Source organism: Myotis brandtii, unplaced genomic scaffold, assembly GCF_000412655.1.
Source record: "Myotis brandtii unplaced genomic scaffold, ASM41265v1 scaffold493, whole genome shotgun sequence".
NCBI lineage: Eukaryota > Metazoa > Chordata > Mammalia > Chiroptera > Vespertilionidae > Myotis > Myotis brandtii.
In genome coordinates, this window is record NW_005368827.1 from 2470812 (window position 1) to 2490591 (window position 19780).

At 36.6% G+C, this 19780-nt stretch overlaps 1 protein-coding gene across 1 annotated transcript in view; it reads left to right on the forward strand.

Annotated features, from left to right (window-relative positions):
• LRP1B (low density lipoprotein receptor-related protein 1B) overlaps positions 1 to 19780 on the forward strand; it is a 1756854-nt gene that overhangs the window by 850912 nt on the left and 886162 nt on the right. Inside the window, exon 7 of the mRNA XM_014548045.1 lies at positions 3040 to 3202. Within this exon, the coding sequence (XP_014403531.1) occupies positions 3040 to 3202 (163 nt within the window). The remainder of the gene's footprint in view (positions 1 to 3039; positions 3203 to 19780) is intronic.

The window sequence follows — 19780 nt, forward strand, 5'->3', positions numbered from 1 at the left end:
CAGCCCTGGCCCTGGCCAGGGCCTGTTCAGGAGGAACCAATAAATGTGTTTCTCTCACATGGATGTTTCTCTCTGTCTTTCCTGCTCTCTTCCATTCTCTTTAAAAATCAATGGAAAAGTATCCTTGGGTGAAGATGAAAAATAAATAAATAAATAAATAAATAAATAAATAATAAACATTCTGGTTGCTGAACTGGTTGAGAAAAAAGTTTCATGTGGTGAGTGAAACATTTAAATGCTTATACTTCCGTAAGGACTGTGTAATTTAAATAAATAAATAAATAAATAAAAAAAAAAAAAATAAATAATAAAACTTCTGGTTGCTGAACTGGTTGAGAAAAAAGTTTCATGTGGTGAGTGAAACATTTAAATGCTTATACTTCTGTAAGGACTGTGTAATTTAGGAATGAAACTGTAATCACTTGTTTGAAAATGTGTTTCCAATTAATACAATATCCACTTTCTGTTTGTCCTTATAAAGCATGGTAAACATTCCCACAAAGTCAATGTTCTCTCTGTTTTGCTTTGACAATATACCATTATAAATAATAACTAGAGGCCCGGTGCATGAAAATTCATGCGCTGGAGGGGGGGTCCCTCTGCCTGACCTGCCCCCTCTCACTGCCCGGGAGCCCTCAGGGGCAGGAGGCAACCCAGTGATCAGGGGAAGGCGATGCCCCATCAAACCTCTGTTGCTGCCACTGCCAGCAGCTCAAGTCTCGGCTGGCCCTGATTACCTGTGCCTCCGGTGGCTCTGGGCGGCTGGGGGCTGAGGGGACTGGAGAACTCCGGAGGCAGGTACATGCAGAGCAGCCGGGCCACCTTGGCGCAGGCTTGGCCTTGCTGTGCACCTGCTGCCCTGGCAAGGCTGAGGGGACTGGGCACTGCCATCTTGTGGCTGTGGGTGCCGCCATCTTTGAGGGCAGGGCAGTCCATTAGCATATTCCCTCTTTATTAGATAGGATGATTGCACATGCATCTCCATTAGTCTTTCTGTTGAGAAAATAACAACTGAAGCAACATGTTACTAAGGAATTCTTTTGAAGCATAGAGTTGGAGAAGTGTTTAGGTTCATATTGAAGAAGGAAATACTTCTTAGTCAATGAATCATAGATCATAGTGAGTTCAAACAAGGATGCATCAAAGTATATTTTCCATACATAAAAATAAGACTCATAAAATTTAGAAATGAATAAAAATCAAAAATGTATTTATTTAAGGCATTATTGAAGGAACCAGCCCAATATTGCTGCTCTAAGAGCATTAGTAGAATAAAATACTTATAGCTATTTTAAAGGAAAAGAATCTATATACATAAAAAGCCAGCGACTGGAACGCTGTAACAACCGTAATGACCATAATGACTGGTTGCTATAATACCCACTGCGGCCAGCAAACCAGCCTGGTTGGGGGTGGGGCCAGCCGGCCAACTTCCCGTGGCCCCTCCCCCAAGCTCCCGCCCCCGCCCCACCACTCCAATTGGCCCATAGCCTTTCCCCCAGCCAGTTCCACCCCTGATCGGCCCCCCCAGTCTAATCAGGGGCAGGGCTGGCTGGCCAATCGCCCGTGGCCCTCCCCACAGCCGGCCCCCACTCCCAATCAGCCCCCACCACCCCAATTGTCCCGTGGCTCCTCCCCTCAGCTGGCCCAGTCCTGATCGGCCTGATCAGGGTGGGCTGGTCAGCCAACCTCCGGCCATCTCCTCCTCCCGACAGGCCTGGCCCCAATCTGCCCAGACTTGGGCCAGGCTGGCTGGACCCCACTTGTGCACAAATTCGTGCACTGGGCCACTAGTTTTTAAATAAGATTTATAGTTTAGATTTAAAAATGGTTAATGGTTTGTGTAATAAAACCATGACCTTTGGGATTATCTTTTTTTTTTTTTTACCAGAAAAAATCTAATTAGCATGAAATTTCACAATCTGATCAAACAGAAAATATTCAAATCAAACATGTTTTTTTAAGAGTTGCACAATCTATAGCAGCCACTAGCAACATACATTTTTTAATATTTAAATTTGAATTAATTAAAATGAAATACAGTAAAGATTAAGTGTCCCAGTTATATTAGCCACATTTTAAATGCTCACTAGACACATGTGGCTAGTGGCTCCTTTACTGAACAGCACAGATATAAAGTATTTCTATCATCACAGCAAGTACTACTGAACATCATTCTTCTAGATAATTAATTAATCTTTGAGCAGGCCTGTTTCACAATGCCTACACATGCGTTGAAAGAACATTCCACCCCTCCTTTTGCTTTACTTCCAAGTTTTGGAAACATTTTGTAAACAAAGGATCTTATAGATCTCCTCTTCCATCTTCTCCATCCTTCCTTTTTGTAACAGAAAAGGATCTGAAAATAAGGATTTACTTTAAGTTCACAAAAAATGTTCACCCTTCTTACTACTAAAGAATTCAGCTTTGCCATTGAGCCAGTTATGACAATTGTGTTGAATGAACAATTTTGGGCAAATGCAAAAACTAGTAAAATTTTATTATAATACCTATATTTTAGGATTCACAAACTCTTCATCCATTTGGGTCTAGGACCAGTGATGGCAAACCTTTTGAGCTCAGCATGTCAGCATTTTGAAAAACCCTAACTTAACTCTGGTGCCGTGTCACATATAGAAATTTTTTGATATTTGCAACCATAGTAAAACAAAGACTTATATTTTTGATATTTATTTTATATATTTAAATGCCATTTAACAAAGAAAAATCAACCAAAAAAATGAGTTCGTGTGTCATAGTTTTGCCATCACTGGTCTAGGTCATCCTCAGTCCTTAGATAGCAAGAAGAATGTTATCAAGAAACTGTTTTTGTTGTTTGTTTGTTTGTTTTTCTTTTTTAAAGAATACTTAAATCACTTATTTTGGCATAACAACAAATTTTTCTTTGCAGTTTTTTTTTTATCATAAAACAATCTATACTCCCAAAATGTCCTCTGTGATGGTTTGGGCAGACCTATGGCTCATGATACTTGATTTGCACCTGTGATTCAATGATTTTGTGTGTGTGTTTTTTTTCAGATGTGGAGCACATGGCGATTGACTGGCTCACCAGAAATCTCTACTTTGTGGACCATGTCAGTGACCGGATCTTTGTTTGCAATTACAACGGGTCTGTGTGTGTCACCCTGATTGATCTGGAGCTTCATAATCCGAAGGCAATAGCCGTAGATCCAATAGCAGGGTAAGACATTCTTGTTTTTAGTGTTAGATCTGAAATAATTTCTATTTTTTTAAAAAAGATCAGAGTCTGATGACAGTTGCGGAATATAAGACTACAGGCTCAATATTTTTTTAAATGTTGATTTTTAACAACTGCATTAAAGGAAGAAAGAAAAGAGTGTCATTTACCATGCAGATGCTGAGAAACAAACATTTGCACATTTTTATTGACTTTCTAATTTTACAAGCCATTTTCTTGGTTAAAAAGAGATCTTATCTGAGCTCCTTTTAGCTAAAGGCTCATTAATCTTTTCTAATAGTTAATAATTCATCAAAATTAGTCATAAATGTTTAAATCCCCATCAACTTTTTATTTGATTAGAAAGTCAATACATGGATTTTGCTTAAATTTTACAAATGTTATTATTCCAGGGGGAGGGGCAAAAAAGTAGAGTCATCAATTCAGGTCTGTCTTCATCAGTATTAGTCAGGGATACTGTCAGATTGATGATATAGTGTACAACTTTCTTGGAGGATCTGTTGTTTTCTCAGATGTAAGTTGTAGCAAAGATGTGAAAACTGAATTTTATCCTTATTGCTTGAATCATCCCCAGGCAGTTCAGGCTGAAATGTCTGATGGAACATATCCTAGACTGCCATAAGCCTCCGTTCAATAAATGGGAAAATATTTACTGAAGAAACAGCTGTCATCCATATGTGGACTTTTGTCACTCTTTACTTAAAGTCTGATTGACTATTAAGATGCATCATCACAATGGTTCTGATTTTGACAAGAACAGCTTGCACGTAAGAACTTAGCTAGGAAGGCTGTGTAATATAATTCTTGAATGTAGCTCTATTTGTATTTGCAGCAGATGGTTCCTTGACTCAATCTGACTGCAGTGATGCTTCAAGAGGCATTAGTAAAAGAAGTTGTATTTAAACTGATTTGTTTGCGTTGTTGGATAAGTGTAGTAAGAAAAAATTGGAAATTTACAAATGTGCTAGCAACATCCTTTTGGCATTCTGTTTAGAAATACATTTGCTTGCGTGTTTTTTCCCTGCATGTGCTAACTGAATTTCAAATTAGCCTTTAGACAACCTTGTCTGTCAAAAATGTTAGAAGGTGAAACTATTGTATTTCTCCCCTCATTTTACCTTTCTTAGCCTTCCCATTCTTGTAAGCAAAGATCCAGAGACGCTTTTCAAATAAAATGGCCCATCTAAAATATATATATGGGCACCATTTCCATTTCTATGCAACAAGGTAGTCTATGTTCTCAAGCTTCCTATTTCTCCCTGTCATTACATGAAAGAACCGTATTTTGTCATTTTTGTCAAAGGAATTAGGGATAGAAAACCCCCACATTGTTTGCATTTGTCCTAGGCTGGATTCCTTTGGGCCTAGTCACTGTCTAAATGTAACTTTTGCATGTGTCATTTATCATAATAAGTTCTTTGAAATTTTTTGTTTGCGTTTGCTCCGTATCTCTAGCACCGTTTTTCAACAATGAGTCATAGAAATCAGAGCAGGAAAAGCTCCGCTCTTTTATAAATATAAGCCTAGATGTAATAGAACACTTTCAAATGTATTCTACTTTTCTTTTAATATCAGATATTTGGCTAGGATTCGTGTGATGCTGTCTAGGGAAGGAGAAGTAGGTGTTTTCCGTTAGCTTTAACTTTGGGGCTTGCTTGAGAGTAATTTGATTAGTTGAGACAAGGACTCTGCTTCATGGCCCACTAGAGGAGGGATATGCAAGCTATCTTTTCTCCCACCTTTTCCTAATTGTATGGGGCGATATATCTTTGCTTTTTTGGTTATAACTTCAGTTGGGAAACATGAGAATGTATTAAAAGTTGACCTGACTGTTAAGAGCTTGCCCTTAATAATGATGGAAATAGAAAAAGATTTGACTTACCTTCCTAAAGGCTGCATTGAAAAAAATATATTTCATTTGGCTACACATTTAACTTCACTGTCTCAACCTCCTATTCCATTTTTATCAAAGGCCTCTCATAGTATTATTGTTATTCCCTCCATGAATTTTTTTTTAAAAATTGATCTTCATTGTTTGAATATAGATTACTAATTCTGGAAATGCTTCTTAAAATTTTTCTTTTACCTTTCAAATTTTGGTAATATATTTTCTTGAAGAAATTTCCATTAGATTGGAAGGTGGCATGGAGATCATAGTCCAACCAACATCAAAACTACCATTTCTGGTGGCTGCTATTTGTCTCTGCTTGTTTAATGATGTAGAGCTTGATGCTGGAGTCACTTTCCCTTTTGATCAAATTCTGGCTGCACCAAGACTAGTTGTGTGATATTAGATGCTTCTTTGTATCTTATTTCTTACCTTAAAAATAATGAATAATGCCCTGGTTGGTGTGGCTCAGTTGGTTGAGTGTCATTCCATGCACCAAAAGGTCACAGGTTCCATTCCCAGTCAGGGCACATGCCTGGGTTGAGGGCCTGATCTCCAGTAGGGGTGTGCAGGAGGCAGCCAATTGATGTCTCTCTCTCTCTCTCTCTCTACCTTGCTCTCTATCTAAAATCAATAAAAATATATTTTTAAAATTGTTGAATGATATTAATCCTACCCTAACACTTTCTGAGCTGTAGAATATATGAATTTCTTTTACATGTTGCCTCAAAAATAACTACTAATGTAGCAGGAGGCAACCAATTGATGTTTCTCTCTATATATATATACCTTGCTCTCTATCTAAAATCAATAAAAACATATTTTAAAAATTGTTGAATAATATTAATCCTACTCTAACACTTTCTGAGCTGTAGAATATATGAGTTTCTTTTACATGTTGCCTCAAAAATAACTACTAATGTGTCCAACATTTATGATACTATTATGTATACTACAAACCTTCCTAAAATAGTTTATTTATATAGACTAAAATATTATATAAGAAAGTACTGAGAAAGAGGTGTAGACATGAGAAATAAAAGTGCTATAGCCTGGGAATAAATATGAAGTATATGTAGAAAGGTGTAGGTTGTACAGAGTAACTGTGGTATAGGGATGGTAGCAGAGGCAACATTACTTTAATAATTGATTTTGTGCAAGGTGTATTTAAATTAACTTTAAGGTCTTTCAAAAGAATAAAATTTTTTCCTAGTTTTCTTTGCCATTTAACCTGTTTTTAAATATAACATTGTTTCAATAATAAACCATATAGTATTTGGGCTTAATGAGAATTATAACTAAGGGCAGGAGTGAGCTAGTTTATAATTTTGTTTCTAAGGGATGGCCTTGAACTTCGTATTAAAATCATCACACTGCCCAGCTGGCGTGGCTCAGTAGTTGAGCAACTATGAACAAGGAGGTAGCGGTTCGATTCCCGGTCAGGGCACGTGCCCAGTGTTGTGGGCTCAATCACCAGTGTGGGGCATGCAGGAGGCAGCCGATCAATGATTCTCTCTCATAATTGATGTTTCTATCTCTCTCCCTTCCTCTCTGAAATAAATAAAAATATATTTTAAAAAATAATAAAATAAAATCATCACACTAAATTGGAAACAAGAATTCATTTCACCATGAATGCTAAAATTGTTTCAACAATACTGAAAAAAAGGGGGATCAATTAATCCTAACCATGATAATTATTAGAAAAAATGTATAAATTTAAAGAGATATTTTAATGATAGTACTGAAGTTGGAATTGAAAATTTGGAAAAATATATTTTGAAGACTTAGGATACCATGGATAGATCCAAAATCAATAGTCTTGAGATGGCTAAGTTGAGGGAGAGGGAAAATCTCCTATGTCATGTGAAACAGCAGAAATTGAAAAATTTCCAAGTTCAGTGTATAACCTCTTTCTATGGAGAATGGACTTTTGACTTGTAGAGAGTGATCTGTGGAATTTATTTGTGAATCCATGACCCCATGTTAGTATTGAGGGGAAAGTATGTTGTTTTTGTTCTCTGCATGAGCAGGCCATCTGCCAGGAGGCAGAGGAGTAAAGCTCAAGTCTCAGAAGTTGAATTCACGTGGAAGTGATTGGCAGTATTTAATAGTTAATACGCCCTTTCCCATCACTCCCCTGGATCCTCACTGTTGGTGAAACTAATCATGGCTGAGGAATTAAAGATAGAATCAAAGTTAACAGCCATCAGGGAGCAGGGCTGACTAATGAGATTCTAATCTGAGATGCTGTGTAAATGTGGAAAACTAGAAAATGAAACAGGTTTGCCAATGTACACAAAAGGAGTTTTATAACAAGGAGACCCTTGGGATAAACAGCAGGTTTCTCACTCTGTTAGGGAGCTCCTAGAGCCAGCCCAGGTTCCCAGTTAGAGCCTGCACTCACTATTCACTTGCAATAGGACATATAACTAGGATTGTTACAGTCCATTGACTATTAAACCCCTTGGCTATACTGTGGACAAATTAAAACTACAGATTGTAACCCCCACAATTAACCACTACCTATTGCTTTGAGAATAGATGGGTCTGAAGTTGGTATGGCTTTGGACATGAGTAAGCATGTAAAGAAGTGCCTCTACATACTCTTTTTCTCCTCATAGAAGTATCAGTCTTGAAAAGTCTCATGCTCATCTGCAATTTGTGACTGTCCCTAATCTTTTGAAATTCACATTTACATTTTCATAGGTTGCAAATTGTTAGTCCTAACTTTTTTAAGACAGAACTACCCTACACACAGGTACACTTTTATATTTCTACTAGAGGCCCTGTGCACAAAATTTGTGCATGGTGGGGGGTCCCCTCAGCCCAGCCTGCATCCTCTCCAATCCAGGATCTCCGGGGATTGGGCCTAAACCGGCAGTCGGACATCCCTCTCACAATCCTGGACCGCTGGCTCCTAATTGCTCACCTGCCTGGTCACCCCTAACTGCCCCCACCCTGCCAACCTGATCACCCCTCCCTGTCCCCCCCACTGGTCTGGTCACCTCCAACTCCCCCCCCCTGCTGGCCTAGTTACTGGTTGCCCCCAACTGCCCCTCTGCCAGCCTGGTCACCTCCAACTGCCCCCCTGCTGGCCTAGTCACCCCTCACTGCCCCTCCTGCCAGCCTAATCGCCCCCAAATGCTCCCCCACCAGCCTGGTTGCCCCATGCAGCCTGCTGTTCAGTTGTTTGGTCATCCCTCGCTAACCCCCCTGCCGGCCTGGTCGCCCCATGCAGCCTGCTTGTTCAGTCGTTTGTTCATCCCTCACTAACCCCTCTGCCAGCCTGGCCATAGGCAGCCATCTTGTGAGGGTGTGAGGGTTAATTTGCATATCACCTCTTTATTATATAGGATAGCTAGCTAGATGATAGACAGATGGATAATCTTCCAGCCTCCTTCACCACTTCAAGATAGCCATGTGACAGGCTTCAACAATCAGATATGTCTTCCCAATGTTTAAGGAGACATATTTCTTACAGTTGATGTAAACATAGTTACCCATAGAATCTTCTTACATATTCCTCTTCATTAGAAAAAAAACAAGAAAAATAGAGACATTCCAATAGCTCCAATGATAATACTACTGAGTTTATGTACTGATCTACTGTGGTTTCTCCCTTGGACATCTTGTAGTTAAAGTTTCTTTTTTTTTAAAAAAAGTTGATAATTGAATTGAACTGCTAAAATTATATTTTGCGTATTAGTGTACATTTTATAGAATCTTGGTATCACACATAGGAGCAGTACTTAGGTGGGCTGACTTCTGAATTCATCTATATGAAGGAGAGTGCCAAGGGAGTTATTTGCCAAATTCTTCTTACTCAATGGGTGTTTAATGCAGTACAGTGACAACATCCAAAATCTTATAAATTTGTATGAATTACTCAAAATTTTTTTTACAGTGTTTTCTTATCTATAGCAATAAATTCAAGTGGCTATCATTATATAACATTAACTGTATTTCTATGATTTTATCTACCTTTAATCTATCTATATTATTCAGCTATAAAAAAGCAACAACATTGAAATCTGACCATTATGACATTTTGCTCAGTGAAATAAGTTAGAAGAAAATGACAAATATTGTGTGATCTCACTTTTCTGTAGACTCTTAAAAGCAAACAAATGAACAAACAAAAAAAACAACTCCTAGAAAAAGAGGTCAGACTTGTGATTCCCAGTGGCAAAGGGTGAGAGGAAGGGGAATTGGAGGAAGAGAGTCAAAAGTTATTAACTTCTAATTATAAGTAAAAAAAGTCAAAAGGTACTAACTTCTAAATACAAGGGATGTATTATAAAACATGATGACTATAGCTAACACTTCTGCATGACACCTAGGAAAGTTGTTAAGAGAGTTATTCCCAAGGGTGCTCATCACAAAGGGATTTTGTTGTTTCTTTTGTATGAGAAGATGGATGATAGCTAAACCTATTGTGGTAATCATTTCACAATATATCTAAATTAAATCATCATGTTGTATGCCTTGAACTTATTATACAGGCATGTATGTAAATTATTTCTCAATGAAACTGAAAAAAATGTGGTATCTAAATATTTATGCTTAACTACAGATGAAATGTGCCTAATGACATCATAAAATAATGTAATGCTTTTTGGTAAAAACAAAACAAACAATATTTGTTTTTGTCCTTCTTCATAATGATTGGGTACAGTTATGGTAACATCATCAACAACCAAACTATTTAGTAAATCTCTATATTGACTTTCTAAATCTTGTTTCATATGGCATAAAATGCAATTAAGAATGACATAAAATATTTCTACTTTCTGGAAGCCTTCAGTCTAGGTCACAGAATGAAATTTAGAATTGAGAAATTAATTAACTTGAAGGTATACCTAATTAATCAATTTATCTCATAAATTCAGTGTGGAACCTATGTAAAGTGTTTGAAACTCTTGCATTTTTAATGACCAAAAAGCCTCCAACTTGATAATATCTTGGATTCATTTTTTTAATGAAACAAAAATATCCTGTTATTTTTATATTATTTGTTGTATTATGAATTTAATTTAATAAAGTTATTTTGATTGTATACATACAATTTAATTATTTATTAGTGGGAAAAAATAAAAAAAATAATTACTTATTAGTGAAAATGACTGCATTAGACAAATATAAGTAATTTTCATAGGGTACACACTAAACTTTGTGGTGTCAATAAAATGCTCCTTACAACAACTGTACTTATTAGAATATGGTAGTTGCTTTTATAAACTCTAAAATTGCAACATAACACAAAAATTATATTTATGTGCAAGTATGAATACACTGATGGTATTCATATTTGGTGGACAGCTTCCTCCATGATGATTCTGGGATGGAGGTTCCTTCCATTTTGTGGCTCTAGAATCTCTTGGGGCCTTGGATATTCTCTTCTCAACTAGCAGAAAGGGTATCATGTTGAAGATATATAGACACAGTAGCATCTGGCTAGGCTGTTGCTTGTGCATGACAACCCCATACCATGGAAGTGAAAGCATGCATGTTTTCATTTATTTCTTTTGTGCCCTGACCTCTAATCAAACCTACAACTTTTTGGTATATGGGAAAATGCTCCAACCCATTGAGCCACACCAGCCAGGGCGAACACTTGCATTTTTAATGACTACTTTTCCATTTCTGCCACAGTCTTCTCTTCTGGCTAACAAATACTCATATGTACTCTTCTTACTATACATAGAATGCACTACACTTAGGTCAAAGTAGAGGATTTCCAGGAGATGAACAATTATCTCCATCATGTCCTTTGTGGTCTCTTGTTGTACAGCAAACTAAGAAGCCAAAGAAAAGATATCTGCACCCACTGACCCCTTCACACCCTATATACATTCCATAGGCCAGTGATTAAATAAAAATTGCCATTTGGAAACAAAAGAGTGGAGGCATACAGTGGTGATGGTTCAGAGCGGTAATGAAATCCTGCCAGACAAATGAAGTGAAGACCTTCTGTCCTGGTGGTTGGGAAGTCACTTGTCTAGACACTTCTTATCCCAGCAGTATTTCTCCTTGCCCACTGTTCTCCTTTACTTACACTTCCTTTGGGAGGTCCTTTCTAGTCTGTTGTACTCAACACTATAGCTGAAGTTAAAAATGGGGAATATCTTCCCCGTGGGGGCTGTATGTATTTCAGACTATTTCTTGTTTCTTTCAAGTTGTTTTAAGGCTTAAAGATAAAAGGGATTTTGTTTTAAGGTTTAAAGAGACAAAGCTCATGGCTTTTGTGTTTATAAATTCCCTTGAAAATTAGTAGAAAATGGATTTCTTTTTATCCCATTCTATGTCACAAGAACCACATTCAAAGTTATACTTTAATAATAATTATTAAATCCAATTTATTTCTTTCCACCTCACTCTTTTGGTTTCTTCTTTTACCCTGTTAGTATATTTTGAGGTCTGAAAACAATGATTTAATGGGAAGCAAACACCTTTTGTCTAAAGGCTAAATTCTTCTGTTAAATCAAGAAGTCTTAATTGGCTTTTATTGCTCAAAGCCATTTTCAGTATTTTTTCTTATTATTCAAGACCTAGAAGCAATTGGCTTTTCCAAACCTGGGAGGCCCAGTTGTGGGCTTCTTCTATTTTCTTTCTTTTTTTCTTTTTTGCAATCAATCAGTCAAGTCTAACCTACATTATTTTGTTTGGTAACTTTTTGCCAAAGTGAGCACACAACTTTTAATATTTTTAAATTTATTCCCTTAAATCCAAGGGCTCAATAAGTACTTGTTTTTCTTTCAACATATTTTCCAAGATACTGCATATAACTCTTTTAAAAATTTTATTTGTTGATTTTAGAGAAAGAGGAAGAGAGAGAGAGAGAGAGAGACAGACAGACAGACAGACAGACAGACAGACATCTATCTGTTGTTCCACTTATTTATGCATGTATTGGTTGCTTCTTGTATTTGTTCTGACTGGGTTTCCAACATGCAGCCTTGGTGTAGTGGGACGATGCTCTAACCAACTGAGCTACCTGGCCAGGGCGCAAATGACATTTTTTTATCTAATACTTTTTAACCTTGAATATATCTAGTCCTGAACAGTAGCCTGTTGCTGCCACCTTACCATTGAGCCAATAGATTTTAGGTTTTCGTGAAGGTAGTTATGCACTTATGCTACCAACTTTTGAATTTGTTATGGTACCACTTGCTGCCAAAAATGTCAGTGAACAGAAAGATAGAAATGTCCTTTTTGTTTTGGGTAGGATCCAATGCATGTGTTCCTCCTCATCATGTGTTGGGGCCTCAGCATCCTCTGATTTTTAACCGGAGAGAAGAAAGGCACATCTGCTTTATTAAAACTTCAGTTCAGTAGCACTATGCACCATTTTGGTTATATTCTGGCTGAGCCATCTAGTCAATTTGTTGCATCTGGAATCAAGGGGACTAGAAAATATAGTTTCTATCTGGGAAGTTGCCAACCACTCCATATCTTAGAAAGAGACAAGCATGAATTTCTAGGTTAACAGATGACTGTCTCTGCCACTATAACCACAATCTGATTTCTTTCTCCTCCTCCTCCTCCTCCTCCCCCTTCTCCTCCCCCTCTTAGTCCTTATTATAATCATAACAATAGTTATTATTGTTGATGTTGTTGGGAGTTACAGGACTATAGCCATTTGGTTACTAAAAAATTAAAAGCAGAAAATATTAGCATGTTAAAGCCTTTGTTTCAAAAAGATATTTTAAATTGCATGGGCTCATCTTTTCCCAACGTTTTTACACTCCCCTGAATACTCAGAATTCGGGTTTATCATTTTATCTGTAATGAGTCGTTTTCATTAGGTTCATTTTTTACTTTTGTTTCATATATCCAAATCATCAATTAAAAGTTTGCCTGGAAAATATACAATTAGATAAACAAGTAGATTATACCCTGACCAGTGATTGAAATAACAGACATCTCCACATTGGGGCAATTTATTTAAATAACTGGTTCCAAATTCCTAAAACTTAAATTCCTTCTTCTCTGAAATGGGGGAAAACACTATGAAAACATTTTATTTTCAACTCTTTAGACATCAGAATGATAATTACTCTATTTGTGCATCTTATGATCTTACTACTACTCACAGAAGGTCATGTTTTCCAGATTGGGGGTCTTGGATTTTATTGGACACTTGCTAGGTTATTATTTATCTTTTTGTTTTGTTTTGATTTGGAGCATACTCTGAATAAATGTAATGTTTGCAAAAATTCTGAGAGTAGAGGACAAAATCAATTATTAGTGAGGATAATAGTAGAGGTAGAAGTAAAAGAGAAGACAGTTGAAACTGTACGATAATAGTATGGTTTAGAATGCTTTTGACATTAACAAAAATCCTAATTCCAGCTGGATTAAACGATAAATTCATTTGTTTTCTCCTTTAAGAGGAAGGCCAGAGAAGAGCACACTTGGTTAGGTCCAGGCTTGGCTGAGTTGATGCTGCAATGACATCACTAGAGAGCCATATCCCTTCCATATCTCCACTTCGCCATCTACTGCTACATTCTTTCCCCCCATGGTCTTAAGGTGCTACAATGGGAACTGAGGAAAATTGCTTCCTTATTTTCATGCAGCAGGTAAATATGGGCTCTAAATCTGTTACTTCAGCCTGAATGGGCTACATAAGGTTGCTTTCTCATACCTGGAGCAATGTCAGTCCCCTAGGAGGATACCATGTGCTGTTTGCATTTGTATTAATTAGAGTCCATCTCATGATCTGGAAGTGGGTTCAATGTCCCTAAGTCATATGGGCTTTGGTGGTGGTAGGAGTATGGGGCATTATAGCTACCTGAACTTTATCAAGTTTCTGTTAAGAAAAAAAAAAACAACCTGGAAAATGCAAAACAGATATTTTCAATGCTAATGGAAGAGAGATGTGCTGATTCAATATCATAGAATATTTGCTGTGGAATGCACACTACTTGAGATCAAACTCGTCTTCTTCCTAATGGGTATTTTGGGGATCTTTACCAAAGCCCTGCGAATACTAGATAAGGACGGTAATGGAGATGGTAATGATGATGCTGGTGACAAACATGGCAATGAAAACTGCATCAGTAACACCAGGGAAGGTGACTTGCCTCAACAAGGCAATTATTGGAACTGTGTGGCTATCAGTCATGTTGTGTGTTTTTTAAATTTTATTTGAAGCACGCTAAATTTAAAGAGCAATTCCTAATTATTCCACAGATAAAGATATTTAGTGACTTCCCAATCAATAAGACAGGCATAGGTTTAGATGATTGAAGATAAGGACATTTCTAGTTAAAAAGTAGGACTAGCTGCTGGACACTCTAACCTTCTTTAGATCCTCTTACTCTTTGGATCTGTATATGTTTCTATTATTCGAAGACAAGTATCCAAATAGGATAAGCAGACTGATAATTTATAAGTTTGAGGTTGCTTAGTAAAGAAAACATTTTTTAAGGTAGGCCTGTTTCATTTTTTAAAAAAATTTTCATAGTTCTTTTACATATCAGATTACATTTATCAGATAATTTATTATTACATGATTTAAAAAATGTTAACTATATTCTATTTAAATTAATTACATTAAGATGAATAATAGTGACTATCAATAACTCATAGATCTTCTTTGTTTTGTAATGATTAAAACCCAAATCCAATGTTTTCAAATAAATTGGGAATATTTATTTTAGCCAGTTATATTATAAATACATTTAAAGGATTGGTGTCCCTGCCTTAAACATCTTTAATTAATAGTATTTTTAAAAAGTTATATCTAAGCTATGGCATTTTCTGGGAGTAGTCTTACTGAAGGTTTGAATTAGAAAGGACATTACTTTATATATTTGTCATAATAATCTTCTTAGGGTTCAGATTGTAGAAGCATATGTAAGCCAGCTGAGACCAATTATACATAATACTTTATGGAGCATTCTGCACTGCCTCTTTGTCCTGCTGGAATTGATGGTCATTATGTCACAGGGAGTTCATAGTGAGCTCATCTGTGCTCTGTGAACTTCGCTATGGTGGAGGTGATTTTATTGAACATGTTCTCATATATGATCTCAAGTACCCCGGAATTTCATCATTCACCTAAAGGCTAAGCTATGTTCCTCTTGCATATGGAGAAGTGAATCAATTAACTAGTTTTGCATTATCTATCTTGTTTCTCTTGTGCTTTGTGCCACTTCAGATTGTGAATTTGAAATTCTGATAGGGCCCATTTTATTTGAGAGCCAGAGAAAGAAAAGAGATTAATCTTAACAAAAATGTTACTGGAAGTTTACTTTAAGCCAGTCATTGTTCTAAGCACTTCCTTTGCATTGATCAATTTCATCTTTACAGTACTGTGAGGTACTTAGTAGTATTATCATCTTTCACAGGTAAGGTTTAAAGCCAATCAGCCTTACAGTCAGGATTTAAACTCAGCAATGTCACCCCACAGCCCGCACTCTTATCTACTACCTTTACCCACAATGAGTCAGCGTTAAGTGAGGGAACTTTAAGATGAAGTATGTAGGGATCTGTGTGTGCCACATTCATCCAGAACACTGGGGACTCATCCCTGAGGAAAATGGCACTTGACAGTGTGCAGTGTGGGAATGTTTAACCTTAACATGGGGCACCTGTGAGTTTGCATATGTATCAACTCCATGAAGATGAATAAAAATGACACATAGAATTTGTAGCTGAAAATTTAAAACAAGAACCTAGGTGATATTTAGGAAAAGGAAAAATCACAGAAAAAGTGGAAAGATCAGAGGTTGGGTCAGGGGAGTGTGGAGAGCTGAATAGATAGAATACAGAAAATCTTAGGGTCATGAAACCATTCTGTTTGATATTTTAACAGTGACTACGTGTCATTATGCATTTGGCAAAACCCAAATAACTAACTGTACCACATAAAGGATGAATCCTAATGTAAACTATGGGATTTAGTTAATAATGCATCAATATTGTTTCATTAATTGTAAAATGTGAACACACTGATGCCAGGTGTTAATAATAGGGGAAATTGTGAATGAGGAAGAAAGGGATGTAGGGGAACTCTATCTGCTCAATTTTCTATAAACCTAATGCTCTAAAAAGAAAGTGTTCATTTTTTTTTATAAAAGGGATAGAAAAGAAACTGTGTTGTGAGTAATCATATGACTGTACTTGTGGATCAATCAGGAAACAGATGACTACTTTGGAGTAATTGTATCTTTTTTGCTTTAGTGCTGACACCCAAAACTTCCACATTCTCACTCAGTTACAGTCAGGTTCTAAGAAATGCCTTTGTATGCTTTCTGTATACCACTAAGCTATGAATTCTTGGTGAGTCCAAGTCTCCTTCTTGTCTCAGCTGCTCCCTAAATAGAAGTGAAACCCCTTTAGAAGGCATCACTAACTCAGAAAGCCGAAGGCATACAACTAAAGAGCCTTTGAGTGGTTTCCCCAAATGTATAACTTACAAGGATATACTAGTAAGAAAGAAATCTCCCCAGCATCTCTACTGTGTTTGTAATGATGGGGCTCTGTTTTCCCATGCAGTCAGCCCTTGTTAATATGGTGGCATTCCAGAGGAGTGCTTACTCTCAATATTAAATGTAAAATAGCTTGTACTGGCTGAGCGAAAGGAGGTAGGTTAATACTAACGTGTGTGTGTGTGCGCGTGTGTGTGTGTGTGCGCGCGCGCTCGTGTGTGTGTGTGTGTGTGTGTGTGTGTGTGGAGTGGAAAGCAATTGTCCTGCGTTTTTCTCATCATTCAAGCCAGAGTTTGAGAAGAAAACAGCTTTAGAGACTGAGAGCGCCAATGGACCCATAACAGCAGGCAATAGGAGCAGGATGTGAAATCAAATGATGAGGGATTCTTAGCAAAAGCAGAGCAAGGAGAGAGTCTCATTACAGTCTTAAGTATAGCTGACTTACCCAGACAGGTGAAATGCTCCTGTAGGTGTCCTTTGCTAGGGTTTGTGGCTTGCCTGTCCCCCCAAAAAGGCTTCCCCCAAACTTATAAATGACTTATGTGAGTTACATGAATTTCACTATCATATCAACTACTTCAGGATTGTTGAGTTTACTTGGTCCTCATACCTCTTCATAAAAATAAAAACAACAACCAACCAAGAACAACACAGGAGATTTTAAAAAGGTAGCATACTTTAAGCCCACACCATGAAATAAGTGTTGCTATATACTGTTTGATAGTAGTAGGAGTAGGTAGACAGATTCACAAATGGGATATAAGCACTCTAAAATTAAGAGCTTGTGTAAGTGGTTTCCCCAAATCCACCATGAATGTATTAGTAACATGGTTAACCAGAGTAACAGGAGTTTTTCCTTTTTCAGATTTTTATTTATTTTTTCCTTTTTTGGGGCTGGTGGGGAGGCTATGGTATCTTTTTCTGTGCCAACCTGTTCCCAGATCCTGTCTCCATTCCACATGTGAACCTAGTTGATGTTGTACTGCTGCCTCCTGGGTTTAATTTTGATACATTAAGTGATGAAAGCTCAAACTTTTGTCCCGAGTCCCTAGGAAGGACAGATTCTCTTCCTTGCTATGTGACCACTATAGTTCTGTTGCTGTTGGCCTTGTAATGTTCATCCCTGCAGACTACTGCCCCATGCAGTGCAGGGCTAATGATAGCGTGGTTCTCCTCACACACTTCAATTATTTGCAGTTGTCCTGGAAAACTTTGCAATATAAGCCATTGGTGGACTTTTATGAAACCTCCAGTGATTTTAAATGGGGGGAGTGGGGCACAAAATGTCAAGATTAATTAGTAATCAAAATAATTTTTCCCATTCTTTGCTTACATATGCTCCATATTTTCCAACCAACTTTGCCTTACTAAGGGCATTTATAACCAAATGCCATGGAACATCATGTCTATTATGATTACTACTAGGGGGTTTTGCATGTACTCTCTCTGCCAGGCTCTTTATAATCCAAGTGCTTGTAGTATTCATGTAGTCCTCACAAAAGCCTATGTAATATGCATTATTTATTCTACCCATTATATAGATAAAGACACTGAGGAGGGGTGAAATAAAACACAATTCCCAAGTAATGAAGTAATGAAGTCAGAAGAGCCCAGAAAACTTTGCTGCAGAATTCCTGTTTAGTTATAAACTTCTGGACAGAGCAATTTACCTACTAGTAAATGAAGAGTATACACATAAAAGTTGCTATTTTGTAACAGAATATTATTATTTTCATTATTTGTATTACTGTTATTATAATTATTTTCTCTTATGGCCTTTTCTCTTTTGACAGTTTGAACTGCAACATTTTGTCTATACTTTTGTATTTCAGGGTTTTAAATTGCAATCGTCCTTGAGTATAATAGTTCACTGCCTTGCACAGTGCACTTCACTACTCGGTGTAACTGACTCATTTTCTCCCTAAACATAGATATAATAGAAACCACTGCTTCACTTTCTAGCAGATGGCGAGCAATCTTGTTTTAATGCACGTCATTTCCAATAGACACAAGCTGTCAGATAACTTCTGGTAAAATAGGATGCTGAATCAGACATTTATTTTTAGTGGCAATTGTTGACGCATAGACTAACCCATCCAGATGACAATATGCGATATCACTTGACTCTATAGATAAATATGCTGAAATGTTCTTTGTCATTTTTCATTTTAGATTTCTGCTTTAGGCTTCTTACTGCACACCCTACTTCTAATCACTTCTCTTTTAGCAATTGTGTTTTGTCATAAAGCCATTATACTTTTTTATTTAATAGTTATGTCTTAATTTTAGTTCTCTAATATAAGGCATCAACTAAATGATGATGAAACCCCCTAACAAAAACAGATTTTAACAAGTAAGGAAGCTGAATTAACACTTACATATTGGCCATATATAACTAGTGTCTGTTCTGGTGAGTTAATACCTATCTTGTACTAGTATTGTTTGATAAATATTTAAATACCACTACTGGAGAGAAGAAAGGAATAATCATTATTATTTGTTATGCATAGCAACTGGGTGCCTTTTGGTACCTCTTTTTGTTTATGTTTATGCACATAATATTTGGAAAATATAATGGGAGCTAGATTTGAATAAAATTTCAAATACTATGTGCTTATGTCAGCTGTATATACACTAAAATGTAACAATAAAAATATCACCCTGACTTCTGCACAATGATGACATTTATGGAGCATTTCCTATAGTCCATATTTTTTAAAACTATATTTTATGTTTTTTGTTCATTTAATGATAAAACAAGTGTTTATAAAATAATAAATAGGAATTTGGGGTGAAAGGTTTATGGGCATCCTTTCTGTTGTTTTTACAACATTTTATAAGTCTGATAGTTAAAAACTTTTACATTAATATTTTGACAAATTAAAAGTAAAAATAAAGTAACAGCCATTTCTTAAAGTAATGTTTTAATTAGATCTGGACAAATCCCAGCAGTATAGAGGTTTCATGTTTCATGGATATTACATTTTAATTTTTGATTTGCTAGTACTAACCTACACTAAAATTATATATTTTTCTGAAATTGTTTTTTAAAAGTTGTTAGAAAGCCATATGAGTTTAATTGGTATATCTTGTAAAAATAAATTATTATAGGAGTGCTATTACTTAGGGGGAGGGGGTGGGGAGAGGTAGAAGGTAAAAGGGGGATAAATGGTGACAATTAGACTTCACCTTGGATGATGAACACACGGAACAATATACAGATGATGTATT